At 30.8% G+C, this 21,719-nt stretch overlaps 2 protein-coding genes across 4 annotated transcripts; one reads left to right on the top strand and one right to left on the bottom strand.

Annotated features, from left to right (window-relative positions):
- Positions 1-804: 804 nt before the first annotated feature.
- Positions 805-3,392, bottom strand: LOC112735871 (probable E3 ubiquitin-protein ligase ZFP1). 2 transcript variants are annotated; one of them, XM_072213382.1, is made up of 5 exons: positions 3,296-3,392; positions 1,598-1,697; positions 1,417-1,482; positions 1,170-1,316; positions 805-1,061 (listed from the first exon to the last, which is right to left on the bottom strand). In XM_072213382.1, exons 2-5 carry the CDS (start codon positions 1,661-1,663, stop codon positions 924-926), a joined length of 417 nt encoding a protein of 138 aa, XP_072069483.1. In that variant the 5' UTR covers positions 1,664-1,697; positions 3,296-3,392; the 3' UTR covers positions 805-923. The 2 variants fall into 2 exon arrangements, with proteins under 2 accessions (XP_072069483.1, XP_025641108.1); XM_025785323.3 differs by lacking the exon at positions 3,296-3,392 and having other exon boundaries at positions 1,598-1,939.
- A 4,130-nt stretch (positions 3,393-7,522) lies between these two features.
- Positions 7,523-19,934, top strand: LOC112737995 (protein SAWADEE HOMEODOMAIN HOMOLOG 2). 2 transcript variants are annotated; one of them, XM_025788201.3, is made up of 10 exons: positions 7,523-7,792; positions 12,633-12,718; positions 12,818-12,863; positions 12,934-13,093; positions 17,032-17,107; positions 17,715-17,766; positions 18,509-18,652; positions 18,788-18,907; positions 19,382-19,741; positions 19,887-19,934. In XM_025788201.3, the coding sequence occupies exons 1-10, from the start codon at positions 7,739-7,741 to the stop codon at positions 19,926-19,928; spliced, it is 1,140 nt and encodes a 379-aa protein (XP_025643986.1). In that variant the 5' UTR covers positions 7,523-7,738; the 3' UTR covers positions 19,929-19,934. The 2 variants fall into 2 exon arrangements, with proteins under 2 accessions (XP_025643986.1, XP_072067698.1); XM_072211597.1 differs by having other exon boundaries at positions 7,551-7,792; positions 11,146-12,718.
- The last annotated feature ends 1,785 nt before the right edge of the window (positions 19,935-21,719 follow it).

Here is a 21,719-nt window from a genome sequence, read left to right as displayed (position 1 = left end):
ATATAGACAAATAAAAAATTGATATATAGGTTCTATTCTCTACATCAACATTATTTATTGTTTACTGATATTTTAAAAAATATATTATATAATTTTTATTAAAATATCCTTAGCTTCTTATTAATAATTAAATGACTTAAGTATCCTTTTGATTGATTTTACAAACAGAACAATACTATCCTTTTCAACTTGTAAAAATACAAAAAAAAAATTTGTTTGATTTCTGAATGACTAAAAACATTTCAAAATTTAAATTTTTTTTTAATTATATTATAAATTAGGTATTTGATTTTAAAATGGAGAAAATAGACCTTTACTCTATTCTAATTCTAAAATACCCATTTAAAAATTAATTTTAAAAAGCATAAAAATATCATTTTAAGGACTGTTATTTAAAAGACTAACCAAAATTTTTTATGATTAATATTGTTTACTAATTTACCTACTTTATGATTTTTATAAAGATTAAAATATCTCTTTTAAAATTAAGGTTCTTTAATTATGTTAGAAATTAGATATTAAAATTTGATTATGCTCTAAAATACTCATTTAGAATTATTTATACAAAGACTGAAATATCCCTTTAAAATTAAGGTTGCTTAATGCTTTATTTGTATTGGAAATTAAATATTTGAATATTAGTTTTGGAAAAGACTAAAATACCTTTATATTTAATTTTAAATGGACAAAAATTCTTACTATTGTTTAATGTGTTAGAGAATAGAAATTTGGATTTGATTTTAAAATAACGAGTTTACAAGTTTAATTAATCTTAAGAAGACTAAAATAACCTTTTTAAGATTATTTTTAAAAAATTAAAATATATATTTTTTTTAACACTAGTATTTAAATGAATAAAAAAAAACAAAATAGTGAGAAGTACACTCCTCTGTTTATCTTTCTAACAATCATTTCTTTTCGATTTACATCCCTAGAATGAATGTTTCTGATTTACACAAGGGGCAGACATTTCTCACAAGCAACCATTTCCTTAAACAATCAGCATGATATTCATGCCCACATGGAAGAAATCCAATAGTATCTTGGTTCTCATATTCATCCTGTCAAATAATACACAACAAATTGGAATTAATAATAGCAAAAAATTATCAAGAGAAGAGTTCATGCTGAATGAATGAAACATGCTAAGCATAAGAAGAGTTCATTACCTGGCATATTACACAAACATCAGCCTCCTCCAAATTAACAGCACTAGCAGCCATTAAATATGTTTTTGTCTTCATTTGATTGGTTATTATTTCCTCTGATAAACCAGTGCTTACATGGCCAATCTGCTGGCCCAATGCATTCAATCCCTGTAGTTACATTTCAAAGAGTCAAAAAAGTTTTGAATATCCTAGAATTCTATCTATAGTTATTGATAGGAAAATATGGTATCAAATTTTGTCTAATTACCTCATAAGACATATCTTCAACGCGCAATTCCGTGTCTATATAATGATTAACAAGCACTGCGACACCCTACACAAACAAGCATCGGTTAAGTCAAGATAATGAAAATACAGGTAAGTAAAAATGTGAAAGAAGCATGATTCTATAGAAAAAGTAGTTATTTAACAGACACAAGAAATATTACATCAACTTGGACTAACTCAATGGGAAGAGTTGTTCTGGAATGTCCTCTTCTATTGGGTTGATACATTTGCCGACCTGTGTGTGGTACAGGGCCAGCATGCCTGAAACGCACTTCAGAACTATCAAATACATAATGCGAATCAATCGCGCGAAAATTCCATTGTGTCCTTCGATCCATTGCCGTGGCTCGCATAGAATATTTTAGTTTCTGAAATTTCTCTACAAGCAAGGTGATTGAAACAAGGATTTTGCTAATGAATGAGCACTACTTGCGAAGATGTTAAAAGCGTAAATTTTTATAGATGAAATTAACTTTTGTAGTTTTTTATACATAAAACTTGCCACTCTTTATAGTCACATAATAATTGTTAGGATCAATCAGAATCAATTAGGATCAATTAAAACTATTAAGATTTGACTCATTAAGAGATTTTGATGAGTTGTTTTACAATTTTTTATTTATAAATTTCTCTCTTCCTTATTCTTAAAATAAATAAAAAATATTATTCAATTAACACTAATTCAACCATTAAATAGTTTTTACAATCCAGAATTCAAAATTTAATTACATTATTAATTTCATCTAATGATGTGATTATTCCTTTCAAATTAGTATTTTCTTTCATTTTATATTTACTAAAATATTTCTATTTTTTTTTGAACTAATCATCCAATATATTCTCCTCTCAATTGTTTTCATTAATCAACAATATCACTATTTTTAATTTGTTGAATATTCATCATTTTTTCTTTAAGAAAAAAAAACTAACTAAAAAAAATTACAAGAATGTAAAAAATAATGGAATTGAGTATTAATTAGTAAAATTATATGGCCTATTAATATATAGCTTGAAATATCAATAAATTACTAAAATTTTAATGAATTATTAAATTACTCATAATAAACCTGATAAAAAAAAAAGGCAACTAACAAAAAATACACAAAAATAAAATAATAAAAGAAATTATTAAATTTTTGAGAAATTTATTCTTAGCAGCTTTGGTAATTGAAAGAATTTTTTTTATTAGACCTTTAAAGAATCTGTTTTTGATAACTTAGACCAAAATGATAAAATGCAAAGAACTAACACTAAGAATTATATATATATATGTATGTGTATTTATGTGTCTTATAAAATTTTAAAATTCGTGAATTGGTGTATCCTGTATCTGTCCGTGGATCATAAGTTGTAGGATTTATTTTGGTGAGCTTCTGAGAAAATATCCTTTTTTGAATTATTTAAAAAAAAAATAAAAGTAATTTTATATTTGAGTATTATGCAAAAGACATTTTTATTTATTAATTATGTTTGTGTATAATAATATAAAAGGATATAGCAGAAACAAATTAAAAAAAAAAGAGAAAAAGAAAATTTTTTATTAGACTTCTAAAAAATCTATTGTTAGTAATTTACATTAATAAAAAAAAGATTTTATTAAACCTTTAAAAAATATATTCTTAACAACTTAGACTAAAAAAATAAAATATAAAGAATTAACACTAAACATTGTACAAAAATCAAGAACCGTTAAGAATTAAGAACACGAAGAAAGAAAGAATGCGAACAAGAACCAACACCATCCAAAAATTGAAGACAACGTGTTCGTATCTCAAACGCGAAAAATGAACAACACAAAGAAAGAAAGAATGCGAACAAGAACGAACACCATACAAATATCAATGGCAACGTGTTCATACCTCACGGCGTGTGGCAACGGTGACAAGCAAGTGACAAAGCTACGAGAAAGGATCTACGCGTGCTGTTCAAGTAAAATAGAGAGAGAGGAAAAGGAACACTGTTCCAAAAGAACCAACGAGGATTCTTATATGGGAATCGGGAGAGTGAGTTTGCAAAGACAGCATCTCTTTATTTATTGAGCAAGTATAATATGGTTAACAAAATTTATTATTTTTATTTCATATTTAATTAATAAAGATTTAATTATTTAATTTTAAATTTTATATTATAAGTTTTAATAATTTAAAAATAAAATATTAACTTAAAATGTTATATAACATTGATAAAAAAATTTAATTTTCAAATATTTTTATTTATTTTTTTATTTAATTTATTTCAAAAAGTCAACTTTTATTTTCATATTCATATAATCCTCTTACCCGTTAAGACTATTAAGATTTGATTGTTAAGAGATTTTGATGAATTGTTTTACAATTTTTTATTTTTCTCTTCGTTATTCTTAAAATAAATAAAAAATATTATTCAATTAACACTAATTCAACCATTAAATAATTTTTATGATCCAAAATTTAAAATTTAATTACATTATTAATTTCATCTAATGATTTGATTATTCCTTTTAAATTAGCATTTTCTTTCTTTTCATATTTACTGAAATATTTCTAATTGTTTTTTTTGAACTAATCATCCAATACATTCTCCTCTCAAAATAATAGTTATAAATTATAAATTACGAATACTTTGCTAAATTTTCGAGTCCGCATATCAGATATATTTCGGACACGACATTTATTAACACTCATTCGACACGTATTTACTGTTAGGGGTGGTAACAGGGCGGGTATTTCGGGTAAGGACGGGTCTTTGTTCTACCCGACCCATCCCACCATACAACAACTCGCATAGAACCCGCCCCACTTCTACCCGCGAATAGTAAAACGTTGAATTCTAACCCACCCCGCCCCTACCCGCCCCTATAATTATTAAAATCCAATAAATAAAATTAAATTTCAAAATTTATATAACCATCATCACATACATAACATAAATTAAAGTAAAAAGGGTAGCGGGTAGGGGTGGAGTGGGTACCTGCGGGTTCGGATGGTATTGCCATCCCTATCTACTGTGTTCAACTGTAGAAAAATAAAAGAATTCGTCTCCAATATGCTTAGACACACCTACATATCATCACGTGTCAACATGTCCAACCTTATTTTTAACATGTATTTTTGAAATAAATTTAGAAATAGTATATGTTGTTATTTATTAAAAGAAAAAATTTTAAATTCTTTATATAATTAAAATAATATATTAAAAATAATTAAAAATTTAATTTATATTTTAATAATGAATAGTGCTACACATCCAAATCTTTACATTAACCAAATTCAACTATGTTAGTCTAACATGATAAAAATCAGTTATGGCTAGCATTATTCCAAGTCTTATTGTTTAACTTAGTTGAACTTGGTTCATTAAAAAATTAGATGTGTAGCATTATTGTTTAATATTAATAAAATATCAAAATATCATTATAAATTATCTAAAAAATACTTTATATTTTATATATGTGTGTCCCTGTGTCTTATAAGATTTTAAAATTCATGTGTCAACGTGTTCTGTGCCGTGTCGTATCCCTTGTCTCATATCGTGTTGTGTCATGAGTTTAGTGACCGTGCATCATAAGTTATAGGACTTGTTTTGGTGAGTTTCTAAGAAAATAACTTTTTCAAATTATTTTTTTAAAAAGATCTTTTACAAAAATAAAAATAATTTTATGTTTTGATATCTCATGCAAAAAGATATTTTTATTTATTAATTATGTTTGAGTATAATAATATAAAATAATTTTTTGTTGATTTATTACATAAAAATATCTTTTTAAAAAAGACGTAAATTGTAGCTTTTTCAAAAAAATGTTTTTTTTTATATGTTATTTTTATTATTAAAAATTTGTCAAATACATTAAAAAACATTTACTTATTAAAAAAAATTTATTAATTTAACGACACCCACGCAAACAAACACTTACTAATATCTATTGTATTTTAACCGTAATGGTTTATTTCAATTGTTTTCATTAATCAACAATATCACTATTTTTAATTTGTTGAATATTCACCACCTTTTTTTAAGGAAAAATAAAACTAACTAAAAAAAGCCCACAAAAATGTAAAAAATAATGGAATTGAGTATTAATTGATAAAATATAACTAATATGTAAGTTTTACAAATATTATATAAATTAATGTTTATAATATAGTAACTTAAAATTGTTTATACTGACACTCATCAAAATTAAATTCTAAAAAATTGAATTTAATTTTAATGCACTGTTAGTATATAAAGTAATTTTACACGCGTATCTAATTATGTAAGGGAGCCACAAAACGTCTTTTTTTAAAGATGTCTTTTAATAATTAAAATTTAATATATATAATTAATTAAATCGTGTTATTTTTGTTAAAATTAGATCAGATAAATTGATTTGGCCAAAAAAATCAATGAACTACTCTTTGAACTGATCTAAATTAATATTTTTTATAAAAATAACTATAATATCTCTATTATAAAAATTGACTAAAATATATATATATATATATATATATATATATATATATATATATATATATATATATATATATATATTGAGAACCCTAAATCCTAACCCTTCTCTTCTCTCTGTGTCGTCCTAGAGTTAGGATTTAGAGTTCTCAAAATTTAATATATATATATATATATATATATATATATATATATATATATATATATAATAGAAATATTTTAATTATTTTTTATAATAAGGTTATTGTAGTAATTTTTTATTAAAAAAATATTAATTTAGACCAGTTCAAAATTTGATTTACCAATTTTTCGACCAAATCAATTTATCTGATCTAATTTTGAAAAAAATAACATAATTTAATCGATTATATGTATTAAATTTTAATTACTAAAAAACATCTTTAGAAAAAGACGTTTTAAGCGTCTTTATCTGAGTGGCTTCCATTATGTAATGCTATATTAGTAAAAATAAGTATCTTTTACATTGACTGTGTAAATAGTCATCCAAAAGAATGAATGTGATTGTATGACTATATAAAATCGGTTATTAGGTCATTGGTTCAATCGATAATTGATTCAATCATATGCCCGGGTTATTAGGTCATTGGTTCAACCAGTGGGTCACTGATTTACCCGGTTGATTGGTCATAATTAAATAAAAATATAAAATTATAAAAATAATAAAAATCAAAAGTTAAAATTTAAAATGTATATCTTCACAAGTATATTAATAACACTACGTCAGTAAAAATAATTATCTTATATATTAATCGTATGAATAGTTATTTAACGGATATAATGAGATAATTATATAAAATATTTTATAATGTTAATGTATCAAAATTAAATTATAAAATAAATAAATATAATATTATTATTAAAGAATAAAAATAATGTTTTACACTATTTAAGTTTCATTGCTTTAATATAAAATATATAATTGCTTTAATATGATATATATAATTATTAGTTCTTTTAAAATAATAAATGTTTAGATTAGATGAAAATTTAAGTGAAGTCGACTTTTTTTGAAGTTGATATCTAAGAATTATTAGATAAAAATTTAGTCAAATCAGTTAAATTATCTAATAATTTTCAGATATCAACTTCACGTAAAGTCAATTGTACCTAAATTTTCACCTTTAAATTAATACAAAAATGCCATCTCCTAGACTCTTACATAGATCTCGTACACCACTGGTGCAGTGTGGAGGCACGTGAATTACATTGACCCGGTCGGACTAATAGATTCGGGTCAATCTAAAATTGACCGGTTTAATATAATTTAGATTAGATTTTTATGGGTTAATAACAAAAATAATTAAACATTTAATTTGAATTGGTTGAAAATTGATTTATTGGTTTTTTAGTTAAACGGACTGGTTCAATAATTATATATAAACATATAAAATATTTTATATTGTTCGACTGGTCTAATCTAAATTTGATAGCTATGTATAAAATGTTTTATACTATTAATATATTAAAATTTATTGATAGTATAAAATATTTTATGTTCTTTTATTGATGTGTTATTAAGTAATTAGATATACGTATAAAGTTACTCTAAAGTAATAGTGGATTAAAATTAAATTCAAACTTTAAATAATTAAAAAAACCGTTGAAAATATTTAAAGAAGAATTTATACTTTAATAATCGTGTAATTGGTTTAGTACTTTAGTCACCAAAAAAAATCGTGTAATTGGTTTCTGTAATTCATAACGCCGGGGATTATCGATCAACGACGACCCCGGCCTTCCACTATTCGCAAATCGCAGTACGTAGAAAGTTCTCAACTTTCTCGGAATCCAAACACCTAACTTTCTCGCATTCTCACACTCTCTCCCTGCCCGGGATTCCCCTTTCCGCTTCGGAGATGGGTCGCCCACCCAGTAATGGAGTCCCCGCCTTCCGCTTCACTCCCACCGAGGTACGCATCTATTCAATCCCATTCATTTTCTTCTTTCTCGCGCCCTCGAATAATAGGTGCCTGTTATTGGAGTTGGTGTCAAAGTAATGTATGTGCAAATATTCAAATAATATTGCCCTTAATTTTTTTTTAATGTTACATCTTAGGTCAGTCTCTTTATGGAAATAAATAAATGTAAAGAAATTAAAACAAAACAAGAGGAGGAGGATGGTTAATATTGTAAAGAATCTAGTTATCTGAGGTATATTGATTGCAGTGATTGAGTAAGAAGGATGAAGATGAAGGAGATTAGAGAGGAGAGGATATAAGAGAAACTGAATTTTATTCTTTGTAACGTTTTCTTGTGTACATAAGTGTCATTAATATGGAAAGCTGACAACAGATTCTGTTAGCCTTTCACAAATCGAGTGCCAAACTGCATTGGTAATCAAATACTCTAACCGTCAGAACTGAATTTTCTTATCTGGTACTTTCTGTTTTGACCAAGTTCATCTATTGCTTTTGTGCCTTTACTGTCATATACCTTAACATGTCCCCTCAAACTAAAAGTGGGTTTTGTGTCACTCTTAATTTGGATTTAAACCTGTCATAAGAGAGTTATGGAGAGGGATTTGGTGAAGATGTCTACAATCTGGTGCTGGGCTGGTATGTGGGTGACGTGTTAGTTTGTCCTTAACAAAATGGAGATTCAACTAAAGTGCTTGGATCTGCTATGTATAATTAGGTTGGCAGCAAGGAGACAAGCACTTTGGTTGTCACAATAGATGGACAAAAATTGGAATGTGAAGTTCTCTGAGAAGGTTTCTGGTCCAACTAATCTCTGCCTGAGCTGCTGCCAATGCTCAAAATTCTACCTCTGTATTAGAGTTGCTGACTGTTTGTTGTTTACTGCATTTTCATGCCACTAGATTATTACCCAAGTAAAGACAATAGCCAGTCGTTGCTTTTGGTAAATAGCAATCCATGGTCTAAAGTAATCAAAGATAGCACAGTATCCTCTTAATGGCTTCGCAATGATTTAGAGTTGGTGAGTGCATAAATTGACAAACTTTGTTGACCGAATAGGTAAGATCAGGTATAGTTAGTGTTAGATATTGAAGAGCACCAACAATGATCGATACTGCTTAGGATCCTCAAATGGCTTTGAGTCATTAGCAAGTAATTTGGTTGGTGGAGGCCATTGGAGTTTGCATAGGATTGACATCAAGCATTTTTGTTGTATGGAGGAATCAGTAGCATATTTTTGTTGTGTCAGGTGCAATTGATCAGTGGCTGGATAAAAAGCTTCTAATCCAAAAAAGAAAAAGAATTGAATTTGTGCAGGTCTTTTAGGATATGGAGTTCAGCTGCTTGATTAGAAGTTCTATGTTAGCTACATTGTACCCTGTTACTAAGTTATCATCGAGATAGGCAAGTAGGCAAGTAATAGAGTCAGTTGTATTTCTTATGAATAAAGAAGGATCAGACTTAGTACTACAGAATCAAAAATCTTTTGAGGGTTATAAATTGCCTTCCTTAATTTACAAACTAGAGAAGTATTATGGTGTATGAACCCCAATGGTTGTTGCATATAGACTTTTTCATAAAAATCTCCATTGAGAAATGCGTTGACAAAGTCAAATTTGTCTTAAATTCCATACTTTGGAGAGAGCTATGGCGAGGACAACTCGAATTGTTTGTGGTTTCAAAACTGGGGTGAAGGTTTGATCAAAATCAACCCCTCCCTCTGATGAAACCCTTTAGCAGCCAATCTTGCTTTGTACCTCAGGATTCTCTCTTGTGGATCCTTTTTGAGAGCAAAAACCCATTTGCAATGAATGATCGTTGCAGTGGGCGAGGTTCAATCTGTTCCCAAGAATTACATTTCGTAAGAGCTCTATTATTCATTGTCAGTTTCTTGTTTCCATTGTGTGGTGGCAAGAGCTTGAGCTACTGTTTTGGCAATTGCAAGGTGAGATCAATGGGTGGTGTAGTGGTGGTGAATGCCTTGTTTTTGACAACCAGTTATGGATCTAGTTATCATATGGTGTCTTTTGGTGGTATGTGAGGGAGTTATAGAAATTCTTGGAAGCTGTATTTCTAGGACAATGATAGGTAGCATAGGTGAGGAAGTAGGAGAGTAAGAGATGTATTCTGTCTTAAGAGGAGGTGTATATGTGGATGGGGGAATATCTGTAGTTATTGGAGAGGGAGGAGGGGAGGGTGTTGGTAGTGCAATGGGAGGTGAAGGAGATGGGGATCATGGTCGATGTCTTTGAGGTGCAGGTACAGAGAAGAAAGACGGCTCAGAGACATGGTTAGAAGTAGAGTAGATGCTGTCAATGTAGACTCAGTACTAGTAAAACTAGTATTATATGGAAACATGTTTTCATAGATATCACATATCCAATTATCTGAGGTATATTGATTGCAGAGTGATTGAGTAAGAATGATGATGAAGGAGATTAGAGAAGAGAGGATACGAGAGAAACATAATTTTATTCTTTGTAACATATTCTTGTGTGTTAGGCAAGGTGTACATAAGTGTCATTTATATGGAAAGCCAATAACTGATTATGTTATCCTTATCACAAATCTAATCCTTACTTAATTTTGGTAATCACTATTCTAACTATTACAACTGAATTTCCTTGTCTGGTAATTATCTGTTTTGTGCCTTTACTGTCATATACCTTAAACAAATATTACCCGCGTAAGTATAAAAGGGGAGAAAAAATTACCAGTTTATTTTTGTAAAGGTAATATTTTTGCATTAGAATCCTTGCCTTGTAAAATTTCAAAGTATTTGCTGTATGGAGTGACTTGACTAGGAAATCCTGGTTCTCTCAAGCATTCAAGGCGGCCTTTGGATAATGTCTCTGAGACAAAATCATAGTTGTGGAGACAGGGACAGAGACAGAGACGCAAAAAATTTTAATTCTTGTATTTTCTTTCCTTCCTAAAACTGGAGGCAAAAAATATCCAATTGTATCTACGTCTTTTTGTTTCTGTCATAGAGATAGAACCAAAATGCATGTGATTCTTTTCACTAAGTATGTACACAATCTCTGTTAAAGTGAGGATTTGAATTTATTGTGATTAGGGTTGTGTATGCTCTGTGTCTCTATAATGTTCTGAACATAGTGAATCTACTATTTGCACTGAAAAGTTAAGATAGAATAGATCATCACATATCACTTCCTGGGGTTGAAAAATGAGCTGCTTACAAACGTAAATTGTAAGCGCAAAGAAGAATGGTAACACTTATCCAGAATATGCAGTAGTTGGCTAGCCACTAGTCTTTATATTTATCTTATTGCAGTTACCAAAAGGAATTTCAAGCTTTTGAAATAATAGCACTCTTTCTTTCGTAGATAAGGAACTTATCCTTAAACTTTTGGAGCTTTGACTTTGGTTTGGACTTGTACTAGTCTGAGAAGTGAGACCACCAGGTTGGAAGATGGCAGTTTGAGGGGACTTGGAACTAGTACGAAGGCGACCAGTGTGCTAGGTTGTAGATCTTCTCCTGAATTCTTTATAGAGGAATCCCCTAACTACCCTCTGCGCTGCCAAAAGCCTAATTGAGGCAAATCTTGTTTATATAGGCATCTTTCTATAGTGTAAACTTAGTTAAATTTCATGACTTCTCTTTAGATTTCTGGTTGTGCTCTCACCTGTTTGTGTATGAAATACACTGGCCCTAATTACTGGTGTCTAAAATGCCTTTATTATTATTATTAAAAGAATACCATCTACTTTCTTGTGTTTATTTAACAATTTTGTACTTTAGATAGTTTAAGGCTACCCATTTTCCATGTTATTTTTGGTCAAGTGCCATATTTTATTGTTACTTGGGGAATCTTCACACTAGAGAAGATGACCCATTCCAAATGTTCCACTTAGTTAGATACAAAAGCTAATCAAGGAGTTTCCTTTTTAACTTCTTGTGTCAAGCTCACCTTGCCAACTATAAATTGAACCATATTGGAACTGAAGAAGATAGATAATCAAAGAGTCATCTACCAGTGTTGTGTGATAGCTGATTGAAGTTAAGCAAACACAAACACGAAGCTTCATTACTCCAGCAAAATACTTGTTTGTTTGGATAAATGAGATAGAATGAAAAGAAAAGGATTACAAGTGTGATGGAACTGATATTGATCATCGTTCCTATTTTTGTGTAAATTATCTTAATTGGTTTGTCCACCTCTTTGCTTAATGAGACTGATGCAGGATACTTAGTCGTGTATTAATGTAATCTCCCATATATCCTCTGTTAGCTTTCAAGCCTAATATATTGTAAGCTTTCACAACATTTTGAACTAACCTTCTCTCCAATCCCACAGGTAGTTATTTTGAACTGCTTTTCTGACATATTCTTACTTCTTTGCTTTTTTAAAATGGACAGAATAATGGGGCTTCATAGTTGATACTTTTATTTGGGGTAATATAGTTCAGGAATAACTGTTATATGTCCTAGTATGCGATGATGCAGTAGGTTGTTACATCCAGGATGGATACGTTTAGTTTCTCATTTCCCAAGTATTTGGAAGACATGCTTTCGAATCTGGTGGTGTAGAAAACCATACCCACTCCATGTTTTGGACCATTTTACTGTTATTCCTGATTCTTTTGAGGTTAAGTGGGACTCTTACTTTGAGAACATATGGATTAATTATCTGTAATTAGGTCCTAATCAGATAGATTTATGATCTGCCATCTACTTTATTATGGACAAGAAAATTAGCACTCAACTTATGACAGAACAGGGAAAGGCTATCATGCTAAAAGGGACGAGTTCTTTTATGGAAGTTTTCCCATCAAGGTACTGGCATAAATTATAGTTTATTTATCTGTACAGGTGACAGAAATGGAAACTATTCTGCAAAATCACAACTATGCAATGCCAGCACGCGATGTACTTACAGCTCTTGCAGAGAAGTTCAGGTATGGCATATTCGCCATTCTATTTTTAATTATTTTATGCAATATGAATAGTATACCCCTTAAAAGCTGGACGGAAGTTATGAAATGCTTTTTGTGCAGTGAATCACTAGAACGGAAAGGCAAGATTACAGTGCAGATGAAACAGGTATGAAAACTCTATTTTTGCTGTGATTATCATTCATGCTTGATTTTCTTACGTTCTTCCTTTATTATAGGTCTGGAATTGGTTTCAAAATAAGCGCTATGCTATTAGGGCAAAATCAAGCAAGACACCTGGAAAGTTAAATATCACTCCTATGCCTCGGGATGAATCAACCACAGTAAGGAATATACCTCAACTGACAGCTGGTCCAATTCCTACTACATCAGGTTCAGGTAGAATGTTGTTCCTTTATGGTACATAAATTTTAAATTTTGCATGACTACATAGCCATACTGGGCAGAAAAGCAGTGTGCATGAGGGAGGGGAAACTGCAAAAAATTACTCCCTTAGTTTCATGATGCTGGTCTTTTAAGGTTGTGCACCGATTAAGGAAATGATAGAATGTTATAGAGGTTTCAAAGAAACCCAAGTAAATAGCTAAAATACCCTTCCTTTTATTCCACCATCATAATTTATTACCTACGACTTTCATGTATGATGTATCCCAAGAATAGTGTAAGGTAAAAATGGTATTATGTTTCATATTGAAGTTCTAAAATGACAATCAATTTGAATTATGTTAAAATTAAAAAAAAAAAAAAAATCAACATTGTGGAATGGAGGGAGTATGACGTTTTGGCTTGGTGGGCTTTGTTTTTCTTACCACAGAAACTGGTGACTGACTCAGCACAAGGGGATTGTGTTTGTGTTAGAACTTCAACTAGTTGCTCGATGCTATCATTTCAAGTTTTCTACTATCAAGCTTGACAATCTTAGGTTAATTTAACCAAACTGAGTTTATACTTGTAATGGGATCATAGCCTTAAGACAGATAGTAAAATCATATCATTGTGTTTTTGGCAACCCAGGTTATTTTTCCATGCTTCAAGGTGCTGCTTCATTGCCTAACATTGCTTGCAAGTATTTTTCCATTGATGATCATTCCAACAAGCTCTCTTCTTCCTTTATCATGAAGCATTCCAACCAGCTTTTCAGGCTGATGATAATATTGACCATCTTGTTTAGCAATCGTTTCAGTCCAACTTCTATAGATTCACTGAGTTCTTTGTCCATAGTGTTTTAAGGAGTCCAGTTTATATTTTATTATTGTTAACAGTCAATGCTATGAACCAAATAAACTGAAGGTTAAATCTTGGTCAATGTTATGAACTCTCTCCCAACCGCATAAACTGTTGGACAAAGGCAAATATATGGTATCATGTGATAACAATTGTGTCGTGCTAGAGCCATTTGGACTTGAAGTGTGGACAATGTTATTGCCTTACTGTTCATCCTACCTTATGCTAAAATAAGGACAAATAAGGTTTACACTCGAGAACACTTACTCATAGAGGCTTTGATGCCACATGTTTAGATTCTATAGTTAGTTTCATATAGTTAATGATAATTTGATTAGGGTTTGTGCCCTGTATAAGTTGAAAAGGAAAGATATAAAAGAAGGTGAACAAAGGGGGAAGGCATAGGTTTTGAAGGTGATAAGAACGTGCCAAAACCATAAACCACACTGTCATAGATGGCATCAAACATGGTTTTGGTATCATCTCTAGTTGTGTCCAAAAGGAGGGTGGTTGATAGGAGTCATGAGAAAAGAATGATGACAATAACTTGCGACCACCACTAGAATCGGCCATTCAAGATTTATGGTGGGAAGCTTTGGTGGAATTACAAGAGAACAATAGGGGGGGAACCCTAATGGTGAGTCCTCATTGGGTTGCTAGTGACGGAGGCAAGGTATCAATGGTTTAGTGAGAGAGATGGTGATACAACAGCAAGAAGGGTCATAAGGATGAAAGCTGAGCCAATCGAAGAGAACATCATGGGCAATCTTAAATTTGGGTAAAACTAATGGTGCATTGCTTGATCACTGTCATCACCATCACCAAATGAATGTGACTAGCACAGGGGTGGATGGCCATCATGGTTGATCTACATACAGCAGCCAAAATGGGGTCTCTCCTATACTGACAGCACAGCAGTTTCTAATCCACAGTTTAGGAAAGGAGGCTTTGGCGAAATTGATTCTTTATTCAACAAAGGGGATCTTTCTCCCTAAAGGGATATAGGCAGGCCAAGCCCAACTTAGGTGGAAGAGATGGAAAAGTTTGCACGATTCCAAAATCTAGGATTGTTTCTCTTTCTTGGTGGGAACCCGATTCATCCGGTAGGAAGACATGTTGGGTCCAATGCAGTTTATGTGGCAAGGAGTGGACCTAAATCATGAATTCCATTTAGGAATAGAAGAGGGATATCATCTAAAGAAGGGGCATTGGATGCAGCTGGTTTAAATGGACATACAAGATAAAGAAATAGGTCCAAACAATAGAGAAGATCTTTGACCGTGAAGTTAATCATGACTGTCTAGACATAAGGGGTTTTTGTTTGGAGTGGGGATGGGGATTTGTAATTGTTAAGACACCTTTTTATAATCACAGTTATTACAATTCGATTAATATAAACAAAAGGATAAGGGGAAGGCATCTAGTCATTCAATGTGATTTGTTGGTGATAATGAGGACTCACAAAGAGAGCACACACTTGTATCATTTTTAGGCTTCTTGGCGCATAGTCTTGAATTCCCAATTCAATAATACAACGCATTTATCTTCAGTGTCAAGTAGAGGCACATCAACGATATTATGGTAAGCTTTAATTTAGGAGTAGGTCTTCGAGATAAAGAAAATATCTCATGAGATCCTAATTATATCTTACAGTATATTATAGAGTATCCTATATGATTTAATAGGATTTGTTTTACTTACTTCCTTTTCTCATGATTTTATCCATATTTAATTGGGATAAAGAGCCCTCTATTATTACATGAGATCATTTCTTTTTCCCCCATCAAGTACACTACATCTCATTGTCTGGTATATTACCTAATTATTCATTCTTTGTTTTCTGTCTTCCTCCTTCCCTGCATCAAGCTCATGATCTCAACCCCTCCTGTTGGGTGTTCGTAGCTTCTGCATTTCAAACTCCAGATATGATTTTGCTTTTTGACGAAGTGGTTTAATGACGTGCGTGGTGCCTTAATATATTAACCATTAATTGATTCAAAACTTTCATAATATGTAAATGATGATTGTTGTGCAATTTTGAAAATGATTCATTATTATGTAATTGACAGTGCATAGTGCTGATTAGTTTAACTTGATTGTTTATAAATGTGCAACACAAAATCAAACATATGATCAGTTTCAGCATCATAATATCATTGTTATTCATGTACTTTGAGCTTTGGGTAATATTAAGAGGATTTTGCCTGTTTTCCCTCTCAAGATTGCTAGGTTGTTGAAGAATGACAAATCATGTTATGCATCTCATTTTCATTTAACACTGCAGTTTCAATTGAGCATTTTAAAATTTAATAATAGTAATTTTCCTGGTTTTTAAGTTTTAAGTTTTAAGTTTTAACAGATATACTATTGATTTTGGAAATTGTAACTATTATTTTCATCGCAATCATTGTTTATTTCAAGCTTGTTAAAACTTGATTACAGATACATTTTAGGTTCAAGCCGTGTTTAAAATATAAAATCTCCAAATTTTATGTCTCTGGGTGCATATTATGTTGCTTTTATCTTTTAATGTACTTGGCATGATGTTTCTCATTAAGATGGAAGTATATGAAGGCACAACTGAATAGAGACAAACTGGACTCAGTTAATTTTGTGTCCAGCTTAGTAATCTGTAAGATACACACCATATCTACATCCATACCTGATCATTTTTTCCCGTATTTGTTCAAAAATACTTCAAACACAACTGGTATAGTGTCAACAAAATTTAGATAAAAATGATATTTTCACATGAACCTAGCAGGATCCATTATTGATGAAAATGACACATTTCAAGAATTTTCCTTGAATTTTGGGACGAGTGTAGAGATATAAATATTGGTAATTTGACATTTATGAATATTTGAAAATGTATAAATCTTGAAAACAGTGGTATTTGCTATTTCCTGTGATGCCATCTTAATTATATTATTTGGTCACTATGCCAATGCTTTAACAAGTAGGGATATCAATTGAAATAAATATAAATGCATAGGGTGTCTTAACTATAGACTAAAGAGTGCTATTTTTATTTTTATTCTTTGGTCATCTTGTTTACTTATAGAATATACTTTGGCTTCATTTGTTTTCAGTTCCAACACCAGGAAAGGTAACTCCAGAAAATTCAGTTATGGAATTTGAAGCTAAATCTGGAAGAGATGGAGCATGGTTAGCGTTTTCTTTGGGTGTGTTTGGACCACTATGGAATTGGAATTGATTTGATTTCAAAATTAAATTATTTGTTTGGAATAGATAAAAAATAGGACTTGAATTGATTATAACTGCAGTTCAAATTCCTTCATTTTTTTTATAGAATTTTGTTGGAATTGAAATGATTTGGTATAATAAAAATGTAAAATGTCATTTTTATCCTTTAGGTATTAATATAAAAGAAAAGGGTTTGGAAAAAAGTAACAGGCTGTAGAGGTCTGATGGCAGCTGGCAGTGATCTGGTGGCAGCGATTGAAGGTTGTTTGGCAGCTGTACGACAGTGGTTATTGGTGGTGTGGAAAAATTATATGGTAAATAAAGGATAAAAATGTAAAATCAAATTATTATATCAATTTTTAAATCAAATCAATTTATAGTTTACATAATTAATTCCAAACACAATTCATTTCCAATTCAATTCATGTCAAATCAATTCCATCAATATTTTGTTCCAAACACACCATTTAATCGTGTTGTGTAATTTTCCATTTCTCACTTAATGTGTGTGTGTATATATATATAATGTGTAAGAAATTGACATAATCCTTTTCCACTCTTCCCTTAGGTATGATGTGGCTAGCTTTCTATCACACAGATATCTGGATACAAGTGATCCGGTAATTTTAGGCTGAGATGATTTTGATTCTAAATCTTGTGAAGAAATTAATGCATTTCTTTTTAATATTTTTATGTATTTATTTATTATTTTTAAATGTGATGTTACTTCGTAGTTCTGTGATCACATAGCTTACCTAACATGCCTATTTGTGATGCTTGTTTTAAGATGTTCATAGTGTTTGAACCATAATGACCTGCTTGTTTTTTTGCTATGAATGATTAAAACTGATTTAATTGTTTTCCAGGGAGAATGAATGATTTGTATGTAACATTTCACTGTCACTAAGTCAGTCCAACTGCTTATCTTAAGATAGCTAAAGAATGTGGTGTTAGTGGTACATTTTTCCTTCTAGCTTTGTTTCAAAGCAATATTTGAAAAGTTCATGAAGGATCTTACCAATAAATAGTTTGGGTCTCAATTTCAAGTAACCCATTAATTGTACTGTAATCTTTTATGAATTTAATTTTGATGCACTGTCAGTGTAAAGTAATTTTATACGTGTACCTAATGACATAACGCCACATCAATAGAAATAACTGTTTTTTACATTGATTGCGTGAATGGTCATCCAAAAGAACGGATATGATTGCACGATCAGTGCATCAATATTAAACTCATCTTTAATTGTCAAATATTTTTGAGTAATATGGAATAAAGTTTTGTTGTGCATTTCTACTTATTGTTTCGGGGTTTTAATACTTATCGATGGTGTAATGGTTACAACTTTCTCCATGTTTTAGGAAGTGCTGGTACGGTTTTCTGGTTTTGGATCCGAGGAAGATGAGTGGATTAATATCCAAAGAAATGTCAGGCCACGTTCCTTGCCATGTGAATCATCAGAATGTGTTGCAGTCCTCCCGGGGGATCTCATTCTTTGTTTTCAGGTAGGAATATCTATGGAAGGTTTCAGTTGAAAAGTTTGACTGATTATATTGATCATGTTAACTCTTTGTATTTTGCTTTTATGGAACATCTTTTTTTTTCCTATTATTCATGAGCTATGATTTTGGACACTACAGGAAGGTAAAGAGCAAGCCCTTTACTTTGATGCCCATGTGCTTGATGCTCAAAGACGGAGGCATGATGTAAGAGGCTGTCGATGTAGATTTTTGGTTCGATATGATCATGATCAGTCAGAGGTAATAATAATCACCTGATTTTGTCTTGCATGATCTTTTCTTTTATATTTTGGTTGCCTTGTTATTTTGTCATTTACAAAAAACTCACTTCTGCTCCGGTTCTTAAATGTGCAGATATCAATCTATTTTATTTTAACTTGTGTCTAAATATTCATTGCTGTAATGGTGTCCTGATCAGATATAAAATAGTGCCATTTTTCTCTCTCTGAATTAAGTTTCCATACCTTATTTTCCATTGGATCTTTGATTCAAATGGTTACTGGTTACTATTATTTGATAGAATCAAGAAATGCAGAATAGATGCAAAACAGTGACATGTCTACTATGCTTGTTCAGTCTTAATGCTGATGATGCCTTTTGAAATGATGCAGAATCATTGTGTATCGAATTTTAATGATGACAACTACGCTATTTGAAACTTAGAGTTCATGCGTTTGATTTGATGCATTTTGTTCTCCTGCCTGTTCTTTCTAGGAAATTGTCCCGCTCAGAAAGGTCTGTCGCAGACCTGAAACCGATTACAGATTACAGCAACTTCATGCTGCAAATGAAGCCGGAGGAGCTACAGATCAGCAAAAGATTGCCACAAAACCAGTAAATGCGCATGGTATCAGGGTTACTAGTTCTTCTGAAACGGTGCCACGGCAGCAGAATGCAAACATCTCTATGGCACCACCACATGTTTTGCAAATGACAGTTTCGGTAGCGCCCCAAAATCTAGTTGTTGATCCAAAGAAAACTGAAACGATTATTAATGTTCAGGCAGGAAATTCGATTATTGCCCCAGGTAGTGTTGCGCTTACTAGCAGCATTGCTATAAGCAGTGTTCCTGAGGTACCTAGTCAAAACATTTCTGAAGGAAAATAACTATTTTTGTGATTTCATTTTTTCTAAATTGTTAATGAGATTGTAGTACATACCTTTATTAACAACTTGTAATTCGCTCGGCAATTAACTTATGAACGCAATGCTTGTACAGGACTGTTTGTACCTTGGCTTTTATCTGATCTCTGGAAATTAAGGATGAGATGACATGAGATGAGAATACACCTTTTCAAGCGCACAGCTGTGAAATTTCTGTGCAGAAAGAGAACAAAAAAGGAAAAAAAATGAATTAAGAGTAAATATGACAAATTGAGTGGATTGTGTAAAAAGGAAATAATGAAGGGAATGGTAACACGGGATACAAATAATAAATAAAAGGATGATATGCTTCATGATGGATGATCTCAATCTGGCATGGAGAGGTTTCAGAGTAGTATTTATAGATTAAAGTTACAAAAGTATATTTTAAGGATAGGTTATCGTCACACCATTCTTATATAATTCTATTTTCATTTCCTAAAACACTCTTTCTTAATTAAATGTGTAATGCTTATCGGCTTAATTACATTTTGTAGTTTTTCTCATTTATTTTTTCATATGACATCACTAAATATTATACGAAAATAAACAAAAATTATTCTCCACATTCAAGCAATATTAGCATCCAAGTAATTTAAAGTTATGCATTTTTTTTTTCGTTTTCTTTTAAATTCACGCGTACACTCATCTATGATGCTATGTCTTCTTTTTTTTTTCTTTTTTATTATTTTTCACTTTCGTTACCGTCATCGTCCCACAACCACCACCTCCTCCTCCTCCACTTTCTTCTTTCATTTTTTGTTCATGATTCAATTTTTGTTTGTGTGTTTGTTTTTGAATTGAGTTTGTGTATCACAATCATTAAATAATTTCGGTTCATCCTGAATTTAAATAAGGTGTATTTGGTCTGTGCTTATTTTGAAACGAGTTTACATTGTGAATTAATTTTCGGTTCATTTCTGAATATAATTTCAGTTCATTTTTGAGTGAATTATTTTGTTATAGTTCTTCTTATTTCACTATCTTGAGAAGAATAAAACCAAGAAAAAAAGAAGAAAAATCAAACGAAAAAAGAAATAAGAAGAAAAAATTTCTCAACTTCTCATCATATTCTTCTTTTTCTTGTTTTGTTCATCTAATCAAACAAAGAAGAAGAAATACATAATGTTGCAAAATTACTTGATGGATTTGGATGTGTTTTTGTTCATAATTCAATTTTGTTTGTGTTTGTTTTGGAATTAAGTTTGTGAGTCGCAATCATTAAGTAATTTTGGTTAATTCTGGATTTAAATAAGGTGCATTTGGTTTGTACTTGTTTTGAAATGAGTTTATATTATGAATTTAATTTTAGGTTTATTCTGAATATGATTTCGGTTCATTCTAAATATAATTTTGGTTCATTTCTGAGTGAATTATTTTGTTACGATTCTTCTTGTTTCACTATCTTAAGAGGAATAAAACCAAAAAAAAGAGAAAAAAAATTAAACAAAAAAGAAAAAAGAAGAAGAAAAAATTTCTCAGAACTTCTCATCATGTTCTTCTTTTCTTGTTTTGTTCATCTAATAAAATAAAGAAAAAGAAACACATAATGCTGCAAAATCACTTGATGAATTTGGATGTGTTTTTGTTCATGATTCAATTTTGTTTGTGTTTGTTTTCGAATTAAGTTTGTGTGTCGCAACCAATAAGTAATTTTGATTCATTCTGGATTTAAATAAGGTGCATTTAGTCTATGCTTGATTTGAAACGAATTTACATTTTGAATTTAATTTTCGGTTCATTTTGAATATAATTTCGGTTCATTATGAATATAATTTCTGTTCATTTCTATTCTGTACAATTCAAAATTCTTCCTCCTCACCTTCTACTGCTTCTTCACCAGGGAGAGAAGGAGGAAAAGAAGAAAAAAAATACATCAGCAACAACAACAAAAGAATGAGGAAGGAAC

Source organism: Arachis hypogaea, chromosome 13 (assembly GCF_003086295.3).
Source record: "Arachis hypogaea cultivar Tifrunner chromosome 13, arahy.Tifrunner.gnm2.J5K5, whole genome shotgun sequence".
In the NCBI taxonomy this organism is placed as follows: domain Eukaryota; kingdom Viridiplantae; phylum Streptophyta; class Magnoliopsida; order Fabales; family Fabaceae; genus Arachis; species Arachis hypogaea.
Note: the sequence above shows the minus strand (reverse complement) of the source record. Positions and strands in the feature narration are given on the sequence as shown.

Excerpts from the sequence above, each read along its gene's own strand:
- LOC112735871 (XM_025785323.3), bottom strand. The coding sequence starts at position 1,789 with ATGCGAGCCACGGCAATGGATCGAAGGACACAATGGAATTTTCGCGCG. Across the intron at positions 1,317-1,416 it reads TTGAAGATATGTCTTATGAG|GGATTGAATGCATTGGGCCA; the intron begins GTAATTAGACAA and ends ATGTAACTACAG. Across the intron at positions 1,062-1,169 it reads ATGTTTGTGTAATATGCCAG|GATGAATATGAGAACCAAGA; the intron begins GTAATGAACTCT and ends ATTATTTGACAG.
- LOC112737995 (XM_025788201.3), top strand. The coding sequence starts at position 7,739 with ATGGGTCGCCCACCCAGTAATGGAGTCCCCGCCTTCCGCTTCACTCCC. Across the intron at positions 13,094-17,031 it reads TCCTACTACATCAGGTTCAG|TTCCAACACCAGGAAAGGTA; the intron begins GTAGAATGTTGT and ends ATTTGTTTTCAG. Across the intron at positions 19,742-19,886 it reads CTATAAGCAGTGTTCCTGAG|GACTGTTTGTACCTTGGCTT; the intron begins GTACCTAGTCAA and ends ATGCTTGTACAG.